Genomic DNA, 12946 nt, shown 5'->3' with positions numbered 1-12946 from the left:
CGTCCTGCCCGGCCGGAGCGCAGAGCGGGGACACCCCGCCCCTTCCTCCCCGCGGGCCCTGCACGGGAAGATGGCGGCGGCGGGAGGCGGCGGCGGCGGCGGCGCGGGGGCGGCGGGCCGGCCCGGGCTGTGAGAGCCGCGGCGGGACGGGCGGCGAGCGGCGGAGGATGAGCCTGCTGTGCGCGCAGTATCTCCGGTGAGTGTCTCCGCGGCGCGGCGGCGGCGAGGCCGCGGCAGGGGGGCCCCGGGGGCGGCGGCGAGCGGGCGGACGTGGAGCCCTGAGGCCTCGCAGCGGCGGCGGCGAGCGCGGGGCGAGCGGGACGTGCCCGGGGCGGGGAGCGGGACCCGGCCGCCGCGTTCCCCAGCCCCGCGGGCGGGCGGACTCGGCTGCCGCATGGCCGAGGGCTCCCCAGCAAGGTCACGCCGGGGCCGCGGGGAGGGCAGGAGAGCCCCCCGGCTTCCCCGCCGGGATTCTCCAGCCCTTCCCCAGGAGGTGCCGGGATGAGCCGCCGCTGCGGAGCGACCGCGCGGTTTGACCCCGGCGGTGGAGCGGGACCGGCGCTCGCAGCCCCGGGAGTGCTGTGGGAGAGCCGGAGCAGCGGGAGCCGTGTCTGAGCCCTCGCCATCAGCTGCGAACCCTCAGTCACGGCTGGCACAGTCTCCGGTGCTGGGGACCGGCAGCTGAGGGCTTGGGAGAGGAGCGAGTCTGGCAGGGCTGTGCTTGGGAACAGAACCGTGCCCAAGTCCCCGAAGCCAGAGCACTGGGCACCTCACGGTGGTATGAGCAGGACTTTGATAGGCTTTGCCATGAACTTACCTTTTGGGCGCACTCGTATTCAAATGCCCTTCCTCTGGTGGTTTTGGAAAGCAGCATCATGAGCTACAAATGGCTTTTCAGCAGCTGTAAAATACCAAATATCCAAGTTGGTGGTGGTGTGTCAGCCCTGACCCTTCCGGAACACCTCATGGAAAAGGAGTAGGAATGCCAAAGGGGCGTGAGCGTTCCTTCTGAAGAGCTCAGGGCTTGGGAAGGATTTAGAAGGAGTGAATTCAAAGCAGTTTTTACATTTTGAAAGTGCTTTCTATCCAGAGTTCTGAAACACTTCAAATGTTTCTCCTTGCTGGTTCTCCAGATCCTTCCCTTCTTCCTGATCTTGTCTTGTATCTCTGTCTCCTTTGGCTAGTCCAGATCCTGCCTCAAGTATATCTTTTCAAAAAAAAGGCAAAAAAGGTAATATTTTTCTCCAATAGCAAGTTTATGAGCTTTTTCCTGTTCCAGGTGAGTACACCTCTGCTGTCATAGAAGCTTCTTTGTTCTCTTTTTCCCCTTATATTACAGAAAAAGCTTTTAAATGCCTCATTATTAGCAATCCTCTACCAGTAAAAGACTTGCTTCTATATTGTACTGTTTGTCTTAATAATATTGTAACATCTGGCTCCCCATGGCTGTGAGTCTTTGGCTGCTTTGAGTCATGGCAAGGCTGTACCTCTGAACTCACACGTGTCCCTGCCCCTGTCACCTCCCTGCACCACCAGACTCTTTCTTAGTGTTCTGTATTCCACTACACCAAGCTGGAGATCCTCCCTGCCTGCAAACACGTGGGCAATAATCCCCTGTTTCTCCTTGCTTTGTGCTTCCAACACTTTAGGTGGTCCTGGGCCTTTTTTGCTTTTTCTTTACTGCTTTGCTTGTATTGTGCCAAACCAGCAGGATTGAACCATGTGGCCACTAATGTGTTACAATCAGTGACTCTTGCTCTTGTCACCAAGAATCTTACCTCCTCCTAAAAAACCAGGACACACCCCCTCCCAAACTTTTCAAGCACTTTGTAGTCCATCATCTTCATCTTCTGCCTATAAAGACCATTTGGGCTTGTTCCTCCCTGTAGAAGGTAAGCATGGGGAAGGTTTCCCTAAAAGCTGCTTTTTATACCCACAGAGTGTAGATTTAAATTGTTTGATTTGCATAGGGCAGAAGTGGAACTGCAAATTTGCTGCAGCCCAAGCTCATAAAAGGAACTGGGAACAGAGCCTCAGAGCCAGTTCTGTTAGTCCTTTGCCTTAAGGAGGAGGGCATCCTCCTTTTTAGTCTGGCATGACAAGCTGAATCCCAGTGTAATGAGGAAGGAATACGCAGACAAAAGTACAACGATGGGACAGGGCAGTTTAACAAAACATTGTGCCAAACAGAGACGTGGAGCAATTAGTCTCGGCTGTCTTTGTCCTCTTAAAACTAAGGAGGGACAGAAAAGTTTTTGTGAGAAATCTTTCTCCGTGTATTTGAGGTTTAGGCAGGAGAGAGCTGGGTTTCTAAGGTGAACATGTAATGGTTGAATAACTAGTGAAATAATGACTCTGCAAGAATCGAGCTGCTGAAAAATGAGCAGGGAAGAAGGGACTTTTAGCTGGACTGCCTTAACTCCTCCACTACCAGTGTATATAGGTGTGTGAATCAACTGTTTTAAAATGCTGTCCTTAAAGGATTTTGTCCCTTCTGAGAGAGAACTGAGAAACACCTGAGACTCCTACAGAAGTCTTCCAGGAAGAACAAAGAAGATCAGGCTTCATGTAATGAGTCTTCGCAAAGTTGCAGGAGAGTCTATTTTTAAGTCATCTTCCTATGTAATAAAGTGTTGGGATTTTTGCTTTCCCAGTCTTATTATCCTTTTCAAGGTGACCTGTCAAGAGTACTGGAGGGTGTTCTCTCCCATCTAGTTTCCTAGATACTTCTCTCAAGTCATTGTTTGAGTCAATGCTCAAAGGTTTGCACTGCAGCTGGTCAGGTGAGTAGACCTTTCAGAAGGTTCTTTCAAAGAGATTTTGGGAAAAAGAGGCACAGTTTGAGTCTCTCTGTTCAGGGGGATGTGCTCATCACATTTGGCTAAAAATTTGTATCCGTGCCATTTGTGCTGGTTTGGGAATCTACAAGTACTCCCCATAAATCAAACTAATCTCGTGGGGCACTTGTCTTACAGTAAATGTGTCATGTATCCTGCTAGGTATAAAAGAAGTCACTTTTAGGCAAAATATCACTGATAGGATTTTTACCACAGTACCACAGAAATTTCCAAGCACATCCTTTTTATAAGACATTATTGAACTTTAGTCCACATTTGTTCACTTTAGGGAAATGGTCCTCTTTGCAGATTTTATGTGTTAATGTTCAAAGTGTAGTTAACTAGGATTCAGAAGTTTAGCAGTTTGAGATATGACTGTCTCAATTGCATTTCCCAAAGATGTGAGCTCAGTTACCAGTTAAATGTGGCATTACCCTGGTAAATTGTGGCTTTTAGCACTCTGCAAACATAGAATAAAATGTGCTTGAATTACAGGGCTTGAGCACCGCTTAGAAATCCTAGCGCTGACAAACCAGTAGGTAGTTTCCTGTAGCCTTATGATGAGGCTGTAACCAACTTCATTAAAGGTTTGACTGCTTTAATAATTCAAATTGTGGCTCTCTTTTCAAAGACTCGTCAGTGGCTCCATTAACTTTTGCGTCTGCCGTGTCTCTTCACGGTTGCTCCTTTGCTGTCTGCCGGTCCGTGACGCACCTCTTGCAGTGTTTAGTGGAGGAGGGTAGAGCAGAGGTGATTTAGTGTTGCAGTCTGTGTGTGTGAGCATGTTCTGGTACTGATTCCTGGTCAGGATGTAGAGGTGATACTTGTCTGTGCTGGAAGGGCACAAATCTTTTTGAAACACAGAATGAGTCTCAGCAAGACTGAGTCAGTTATTTAATTAACTTGAGAGCATAGGAAGGAGAAAGTTAGTAAATGTAACCTCCTAATAGAGAACTTTATGTGACTGTAGCATGTTTCCTGGAGTTCACAGGATCACAAGGTAACTGGGGCTGGAGGGGAGGGACCTCAGGTCCCTGTCCAACCTCCTGCTCAAAGGGGCAGCTCCCAGACCAGGTGCTCAGGGCTTGGTCCACTTGGGTCTTGAGAGCCTCCAGTGGTGGAGGCAGCTCAGCCTTTTGGGGCAGCCTGTGCTACTCTTTGGCTGTCCTCATGGTGGAATAGATTTTCTGTAGATCCAGTCTGAACTTCTCATATTTTAATGCCCATAATTATGCCCATTGTCTGTTGTTCTCCTGCCACATGGAGAGCCTGGATCCATCTTCTCCATCCCCTCCCTGTGGGCATGTGGCAGCTGTGGGTGCCTGGAGCCTTCCCTGCCCCAGGCTGACCAAGCCTGGCTCCCACGGCCTCTCCTCCAGTCCCAGATCCAAGTGCTCCAGCCCTGACTGCCCCGGAGGCCTCTGCTGGCCTGTCTCCAGTTGATCCACAGCTTTCTTGATTTGTCTTGATATCTGAACAAGACCAGTCAGTCTTGGAAAGTATTCCCTCCAGCTCTTTTATGTTCTGAAATGATTAATGCTACTTTCATACAGTCTTCACTCTTGAATTTTAAACAGGGGAGGAGTAGTGGGCAAATCACATATAGCCTTGGCCTTCCAGGAGGCACCTCACAGTACCGTGTTTTCTTTGAGGGAACATAAAGGGAAAGTCTCCCTTCTAATTTTATCTCTTTTTCTTTTTTTTTCTCTTTACAAGTTATTTCTAGCATTTGTTAACTAGAATTTGTGCCAATACTTAGTATGAACAACACTTTGTATTCTTCTTTGAGGGTGAGGGTAATGATTTAAAAAGGCAAATAAGATTGATGATGGCTACTACTTACTACTGATCAACAAGCTTTTTGTGGGGACCTGTGAAGTAAAAAGAATTAAAATAAAGAAGTGTTAAGCAATTCCCCTCTGAGCTTTCTGCTGAAGAAAATACATCTTGCTGAGAGCCCCAAGACACACACCATACTCCACAGGTCTCTGGGCAGCTATTACTTGCTCCCTTCTTCCTGTCATGGGGATTTGAATTATTAAGCATCCTGCTGCCACACAGGGACAACTTGTTCTAAAGTCTAGGTGTACTATCAGAGCTCTGATACTTTCTCTTTTTCAACTGTAGATCCCTAAGGAAACAAGGCTTGTACATGTGCTGCTTATTTTTTTTTTGTTTTTTCTCGAGTGGCTTTAGCAAATTTTATCAGACTTCTGCAGAGGGATAGATGTTTCAAAGTTGGTTGTTGCCATTATAACTTTATGAAGTTAACTGGTTAAGGTGATCACATTTGGGTGAGCCAAATGAGTGTGCCTGTTGAGAGAAGCAGGCAGAGCCCAGCTGGGGTAAATCAGCACTTCCAGAGCTCCTCTTAGCTGCGGTGCAGGGTTTGAGTGTGCTCCGCTGTACGGAGTTAACAGCAAGGACTCGAGTGCCTGTGCAGTTTAGCAGGTGCTGGGCACATTTTCCTGCTGGAGGGACTGGCAGGAAGGTGACTCTGTGAATGTGTGCTAGAGAGAAGAGGGCTGCAGTAACCAGAGAACTTGACCCTACTTGCACTTGGCAAAAGCTTGGCCATACAAACAAAGGGTGTGTTTTAAACTTGAACAGCTCCCGACAGAAGTTTCTCACTCTCCCTTTTGCCCTCAGCCCTGATTTGATGGCACAGGCTTATGGCCAGTCTGAAGTGAGCTGGACCAGGGAACCACAGTAGGTTAGAACCGCTTTTGTTTTGTTTTGTACCCACGGAGCTCAGTCTGAGCTGGTTTCCTGATCCCATCCATCACGTTACCACAGATGTGCTGACAAAAAGGGTGTGGCTGTGTGCAACAGGAATGAAGCTCTAATGGTGAGGGCAGGGTGGGACTGCTGCTTGGAGTGATAGTGCTCCTTATCATGGAAGTGCTCACTGACCCGTAACACTAATAAATAATGCCCCCTTTCCTAGAATATGGCTGTAGCTATATATAGAGTTATATATACTTAAAAAAATAGAATGCAGCTGGTATCACTGTCACAAACCATACCCCTCTTTTCAATCTGGACCGAGAGTCTCCCCCTTTTTCCTTTGCTGCAGAACACAGTTTATTGTGGATGCTGTTACTTTGTGCTCTGCTATGAGGTTACTTGCACAACAGTGTTCCAGTGACCTAGAAGTGCAGGTTAGTGTAAGTAAAGTTACAGCTGCATTTATTTATTTATTTATTTTTGATGGCAGGGATGATTCCTGTAGCAATTAACTCTTGTTCTAACCTCCATACCCCTATGTAGTTTGATCCTTACTGGAAAGGACAAAGTTCTGTTGTGGCAGTAAAACCAGGTGATGTTTATCTGAAGTTTTGGTGGGGGACTGAAGCTGCACCAAAGCATTTTGAGAAGGCTTCCCCCAGCCCTGAATAGAGGGGGTTGGAGGGTTTTTTTGCTAAGGTTCTTCATTTCAGTGCATAGTAAGAAGACACATTTGCTTGGTGAATTAGCTGTTTTATTTCTCAGTGTAAGGTATGCTATGATGTTCACGCTCCTTATAAAATCTTCTCTTTTGTCCTAAGAAGTCATAACAAGTAAACCTAGCCTGTTCCAGTGAAATAATTTTTGTCTCTAAGTAAGATCTGGGCACTGAATTGTAGCACAAACTTTTATGTCAAGCACCTTAAAGCTCTGTTTAAATGTGTATGGAACCTGAAGCTGCCCTGCTTTTCAGTTTGCTACATTGGCTATTGTGTGCATTTTCAGATGTCTTGATGCTTCCCACTGGAGAAGGAAAGGCTAGGTTGTTGGGAGAAGACTGACTTGATTGATGCATAGATGCCTTGGCATCTCCCCTGCCCTGCTCAGCCAGCAAAAATGAGTGTGGAAGAGGAGTAATTGCAGTTCAAGTGTGTGGTGGCTGGAGAGGGAGGAAAGGATAGTTTGCTGTAGGGTCTGATTTTGTTGGATGAGGAGCTGCCGGCGGTTGTAGAGTTTTAAGGATCCTTCATCACTGCTATTGGATCTTCACAACAGCAGAAGAGACTCACTAGGAGGAGCAGACTGGTGGAAGAGCAGTTAAGGAATGCAGCTATAATTTGTAAGGAGTATATGTGGGAGGACATTAGTTAGTGCTTTCTTTACTTTCAGGCTTGACCTCATCTCACTGGTAAACTGCACAGCTGCTGGGGAATAAACCCACAGATTTTTTCCTTAAAATCATGAGCAGAATTGCATGCACTGCTCCTGTACTTCTTAATGTATTATGAGGGAGGTCATAGATTTCAGTGGTGTTCAGTAGAACACGGGGGTTTTCCTGTGCTGAGGGAGGAGAATGGCTTCTCCACTCCATCTTACTGCAGTGAGCAGAATAGAGGACTAACTTAATGTTTGTTGTGGAGTGACATGAGGACTCGTGGGCCGTAGTTGCTCCCCGTTTCATGCAGGGTGGAGGACTGGTGGCTTTTTTCTGTGTGCATCTGGAGCACTGGTGTTGTCACATTTAACAAGATGTTGCATGAGGCAGAACAGTTGTACTGGTGTCATCACCAGCTTCCACTGGTGCAGCCCTGCTCCCAGTCCTGCCTTTAGGCCCTGTTTCTAGAATTGTCTGGCCACCGTTGCTCCTCCCATTTGAATTTAAGAAGAACTTCTTTTCGTAAACTTGGGGACTTCCCAGATGACCAAATGAAGGGGAGGTGGCTTCAACAGTGTTCTGATGCTGAGTATTTCAATTCCTCTGAGTTAAATCAGCAGGTACTTGTTTGATCAGTGTAATGCTGTAAGTTGGGGTGGAATAAGCTTTTTTGAGTAACATTGGGCCTCCTTTCTCCTCTTTCTGTATTCCAGTAGGACTTTTCTCGGATTATTCACATTGGCTTCTGCACTCAAGGGATTATCATAAGGAACCAGAAGGCTGAGGAGTCTCCTGGGATTTTTACAGAGCCGTGGGTGACAGACTGAATTTCACTGATGGGACTCAAATCAGAGATACCCTTGAGGTACTTAGGAGTCCTGTTAATGTTCTCTTCCACCTTTAGGGAAAAGAAATGATGTTTTTCTCAAAGAACTTATGATATCCCCTATACATCAGTCTGTTTCTCATATTTTAATTTCATTGTCTGTGGTGTTGAAAGTGTCCTCTAGTGCTTGGCCTGATTGAACAGTTTTCTGCTTTGTCTAATATTGGTATGTGTGAAGCTGATTTTTATTTTATTTCTTTCCCCCTTTCCCCCCACCCCCTGAAGCATTGTCTGTTTTGAGTCTGCAGGCCCCACTTGTCACACAGCTAAATTATCTCAGAGCTGCTCTCTAGCTGCTAGAAAATGAGAAATTAATTCTGAGTGGGAAACCTTTAAGACTGATTCAGCCAAACCAATGTGTGAAAAATTTCTTCGACTACTTTAAGGAACCTCAGGCAGGGATTAGACTTTTTTGTTTGGAAGTGGTAAAACAGACCTTTTGGGCATCAAGGGACTTTATTCAATACTTACTTTGGTGTTTCATGGTGCCTTGATTTAATGAGGCCTTGATAGTTGTTCCTATTTGATCAGGCTACAGCAGAGGGCATTTTGTTTGGAGCCAGCCTGTTCTGGGGTCCCCTGGACTCCTCAGTGGTCTGTACTGTGTTATTTACCACAGTTAACCTTCCCTACACGTGAGGAAGAAATGAATTTTTGATGAATCTGTTGGGAAGACCATTTTTCCCCCTTTGTTCTATGATAATCCCATAATTGTGCTACTGTCTGTCACAGTGAAATTCTCCTGGTATTTGTTTTGCCATGTCCTGTCCTGGTCTCACCGTGATTTGAAGAAAGCACCTGGATATTACTGTGTGTCAAACAGCTGCAACTGTGTGATAATCTTTTTTTAAACCAGAGTTTCCTTATTTTAAACCAAGGAATCTTTGACAGGCTCCACCTTCAGTTCCTTCTGTAAAGGCAGGGCCTTTGTGCATTCCAGCTCTTAATTTGAGGCACACTTGAGCCATTAAGAGGGGACTTTAGGGTAGTTTTTCCAAACCAGCTTAATAATATCTGAAAATAGAAATGCTAATCATCTGTGCCAATGGAGAAGGGGAGAAAGAAGGATGGGACAAGACTTTTGACTGTTGAAGCTGTCTGTTTTGAAGTAGTGTAAATACTTGTTGATGACAGTGCTATGACCAGGCTTCTGAGCATAGAGACTTGATGCAGCCAGATATTCCCTGGAAAAAACCTACAGGTTGGTCTGTTTTTTGTGAATGGCATTAAGAATAGTGTCCAAAGGGTTTAAACCACATTTTCTGATATTGAAGAAAAACCCCAAGAGTATATAAAACCATGAAAACTGTAGCAGCTCTTAAAACTCCAACATGTGGCTTCAGTTACTAGTAAAATGGAAAAAAATATTATTTCAGTTTGAAGAAAAAGGTGAGATTTCTATCTTGGTTAATGGTTATAAATTAAATTATTAAAAGATGCAGAGTAAACTCGCAGTAAAAATCTGGAAGGTGTTTCAGTTTGTCTTATACCATCAATGGCATAAAGTTCAGCATAGATGTGAAATCTTTAACTAGAGAGAAGTGATAAACTGCCAAATAAGCGTTGTCAACATTCATTTGAATTAATACAGAAGACCTTAATTTAAGAGCATGTCACATAGATTATGTTGGGGCATGAACGTCTGGCAGATTTTCTACCCAGTTTGAACATACCCTGACTGCTTAACTTAGAGATTTATTTTGTTTTGAGGTAAATGGTTGAAAACACAAGGCTTGGGGCAAAGACAGCTGTAGGGAATTGTGGCTTTCTGGGTGTCTGGCTTCAGCTTAAGTACTGGCCTTCTCCTGGTTTTGATATCAAAGACTAAAATAACCTCTAAAGCTTGAAACTATCCAGAAAGATATTTCCAGTGTCTTTCTTATGAAGATGTTAAGTGCTTCCTTGTGCAACTACAGACTATTTGGTAGCTTCCATCATAGACAGCCAAGCAGAAGTCAGCTCTAAAAAAGGTGGTGTGTCTGTCTGTGTAGTCAGAATTTGGGGATACTAATTTAAAATCAGGTAAAATTCTCAAAAGAGTCTTGTCTTTAGGAATAACAGGTCTGAAACACATGAAAATCTTTTGGCCTTTAAGGACTCAGCTGCAGGAAGTTTTATGTGTGTGGTTGAAAATGCTGTTGAACATCTGGATTTCAGATTTTGGTGTTGGAGCAGCGTGATTTGCCTGGTTTCCCTGCTTTATTGTCAAATGCTGAAGTACAGGGCCAAAATTACTCTATTTTCAAACTTCTTTTGGACATGCTGGCATACTATACAAAACATTTGACAATGAGATGCAGCCTGTAGTGGTTGCAAAGTGAAATGCCAGGGCTGAGTTGGCTTGTGCAGGGTGAGTTAACAACTTGTAACTGTGTAGTCAAGTGGTGAATCTTTTGCCGGCGTTGTCCCTTCTTGCTTAATGTGCATCAAAGATTCAGAGAATATCTCCTCTGAGTGAGGACAGTCCCTGTCCCTTTCCTACCTTCCAAAGGAAGCAGTGGGTTGAGCAAGGCTGGTGATGTTTGCTGAGGAAATTGGTGGGAGGAAGGAGCCAGAGTGGGTGAACCCAAGCCATACAATGATTTTTGAAGGCAAGATCTGGAAATGGTTTGGCAGAGTGGCCAGAATAGGCTGCTTTGGGGTATGGAGGTGACTCCGTAGGACTTCGAAACCAAGCAACAAAATATTTGTCAGGGATAACATCAGGGTGAGGGAATGGGCTATGAAACCTTTTGAAGTCCTTTCCAGCTTAAAGATTTGATCTTTAGGTGGGATGTGTTAGTCCATTGCTCTGGAGCCTTTTCGTCAGCCCTTGCAGAAGATAAAAAGAGTGTAATGAACAGGTTTGTTCTGACCGTTGAAAGAGAGAGTGCAGTCTGGGAAACTGCATTCAGTTTTGTTTTCTGCAGAGTTTATGTTCAGAAAACATCTGCTAACCCCCAAATTTCTCTCTACGTCATCGTAAATGAGGTACCGACTCGTAGCTGGCTGAGCATCCTGTGACCTTTTCTAGACACAGAACTAGAAAGGACTCTGCCTCAAGGTCTTGAGGTTCACATTTGAAATCAAATGGCTTTTATAAAAACAGTCCTTCCAAGCAGGTTTAACCTTGGAAGTTATAAATTTGCTCAGATGCCTGCTCCTAACCAATCCATTAGTTTTTGAAACAGCAAAGGAGGTTACTGGTTAACTGGGAGTACCTGGGAGCGCTCGGCGGGGCAGCGGCGACTCCATCGGAGGCGGTTTGGACCTGCTGGAGCAGAGCTGCACAGCTCAGATGGACTTGGCCCAGGGAGCTGTGCCTCTTCAGCCAGGCTGGTTTTCCTCCAGACCTGTTTGTGTTTGACAGAGCTCAAAAGCCTCAGGCTGCACCTTTCCTGGAGAGGGACAGTTCTTTCAGTAGTGTATCCATTTGCTTCCCTCCTCCCAAGCCAATAACATTTATTAGATATGACTGGTTGGATTGGTCATATATTTCTCCTTCAGGTGAACACAGACCAGAGTAACTTTCTATATTCCAGGAGTATTTGTGTTTTGGTGGTGGACTTGGGTATTGTGCCTCACAGCCCTTCTGGATGAGCCATTCCTGAACTGAGGAGAACCAACAGCAGAGGACTGTGGGGGAGTTGTGTGCTGCTAAACTAGAAATTAAATCTAAGGCTCAGTAAGAATCTCTCTTTTCCCTTAGCTCCATGTAGGAGCTCAGTGAGGTATCCGTGGTACTTTGTGCCGCATTTTGTTAACACAAATAGTAAATATTGCTGGTTGTATTGTTTGAGGTGGTATTTTATGATCATGCCTCTTCTAGTTTATGGTAAGTCACGGTATGGGATAGAACTGCATTAAACTTGTGATGGTAGAGGATTCCACCTCTTTTTCATTTCCATATTTAATTGGGGAAAATGATTATTCAGATATTCTCTGGTTAAAAAGTATTTATTTCAGAACAGCATTGCTTGTGTGTTTCTGGTAGAGAATGGAGAGCAGCTAATGAGACTCCTGTAAATGATTGACAATGATATACTGACTACCCATTTAATTATCAGAAATGGAGAATATAATTCTCCCTGACTGGTGTTCAGCCTTCTGCTGCTGTTGTGCTTTTCAGAGTGTGGTTTGCATTTAGTTTCAAGATGGAGAATTGAAAATAATTTCTAAGATGCAGCTTGCAATTAGGATGATACTTGGATGTAACCCGAGTGTTATTTGTCAAGGCTTGTCCAAACCATGCAATGTCCTTTCACACTACAAAATCCCTTAATTATGAAAAATTGTTTAAAACTTTCGGGTATGTCACGTTTGTGCATAGATGTGTGTTTTGGGTGATGTTGACATGATTGGAGTTAATATAAAATGAATGGGATTGGGCAAAAACCAGTTTACAATTGCTGAATGACCGCAATTAGTAGTTTAGATATCAGTAATTTTGCTTTAGTCCTTATGTTTTTGGAGGCCATGACTGTCTGGGCATAGATCTTGCAGTGTTAGTTGCTGGGAGAGCACGTGTTGAAAACACTGAACTCCACTGTATCTGTTGTAGGTAATGCTACAAACACAGTAAGAAGGATTACTTATGCTTTATTCCTGCCACCTCTGATTGTCATATTTAATGCATTTGCTTGTTGTCCATCTGCTCCTTAGCAAGGAAGACAATGTCTTGAACTCCCAGCAACTGCCTCCTCTTTACTGGTCATTTCCTCCCGTGGAGATGTGAGTCATTCCAGTGGTACTGAGCATAAGGCTCAGCGTTTGCCACTGGGCAAGGAGCAATTTGAGGCAGGGATTGAGAGGCAGGGGGTCTGTAAAAAACACTAAAAACCAGTAAGATATCTGGAGTTTATATCCTGAGCTGTTAGTGGAGGCTGGAGGCAGCAGGAAGCTTGTAGAGCTGAAAGGGCTGCAGGTATTGCCCTCCTGATGCCAAGTGGGACGGACTTTCCATGTCACTGCTCTGCAGCTCCCTGCAGGAGAGAGGGCACGTTTTATCTTCATTGCAAATGTGCCACTAAACTGACTGTGTAATTTCTTTCCTTTGAGCTGGATTCTCTACACTTGTCTGGGAGATCCTGTGCAGTGTTTGGGGAGGGCTGGCATCTGCCACCCAGCCAGAGCTATCTGCCT

At 45.2% G+C, this 12946-nt stretch overlaps 1 protein-coding gene across 6 annotated transcripts in view; it reads left to right on the top strand.

Annotated features, from left to right (window-relative positions):
- Nucleotides 1-88: 88 nt before the first annotated feature.
- SMG7 (SMG7, nonsense mediated mRNA decay factor) overlaps nt 89-12946 on the top strand; it is a 50770-nt gene continuing 37912 nt past the window's right edge. For 3 of the 6 annotated variants that reach the window (XM_027694743.1, XM_027694740.1, XM_027694744.1), the window contains exon 1: nt 91-196. In XM_027694743.1, coding sequence (XP_027550544.1) covers nt 168-196 — 29 coding nt within the window. In that variant the 5' untranslated portion in view covers nt 91-167. Of the gene's footprint in view, nt 197-5913; nt 5999-12946 lie in introns of all 6 variants that reach the window. The other 3 variants (XM_027694742.1, XM_027694741.1, XM_027694745.1) reach the window with 3 other exon arrangements.

This window comes from Neopelma chrysocephalum, unplaced genomic scaffold, assembly GCF_003984885.1.
Source record: "Neopelma chrysocephalum unplaced genomic scaffold, ASM398488v2 Primary Assembly neopelma1_98, whole genome shotgun sequence".
In the NCBI taxonomy this organism is placed as follows: domain Eukaryota; kingdom Metazoa; phylum Chordata; class Aves; order Passeriformes; family Pipridae; genus Neopelma; species Neopelma chrysocephalum.
Note: the sequence above shows the minus strand (reverse complement) of the source record. Positions and strands in the feature narration are given on the sequence as shown.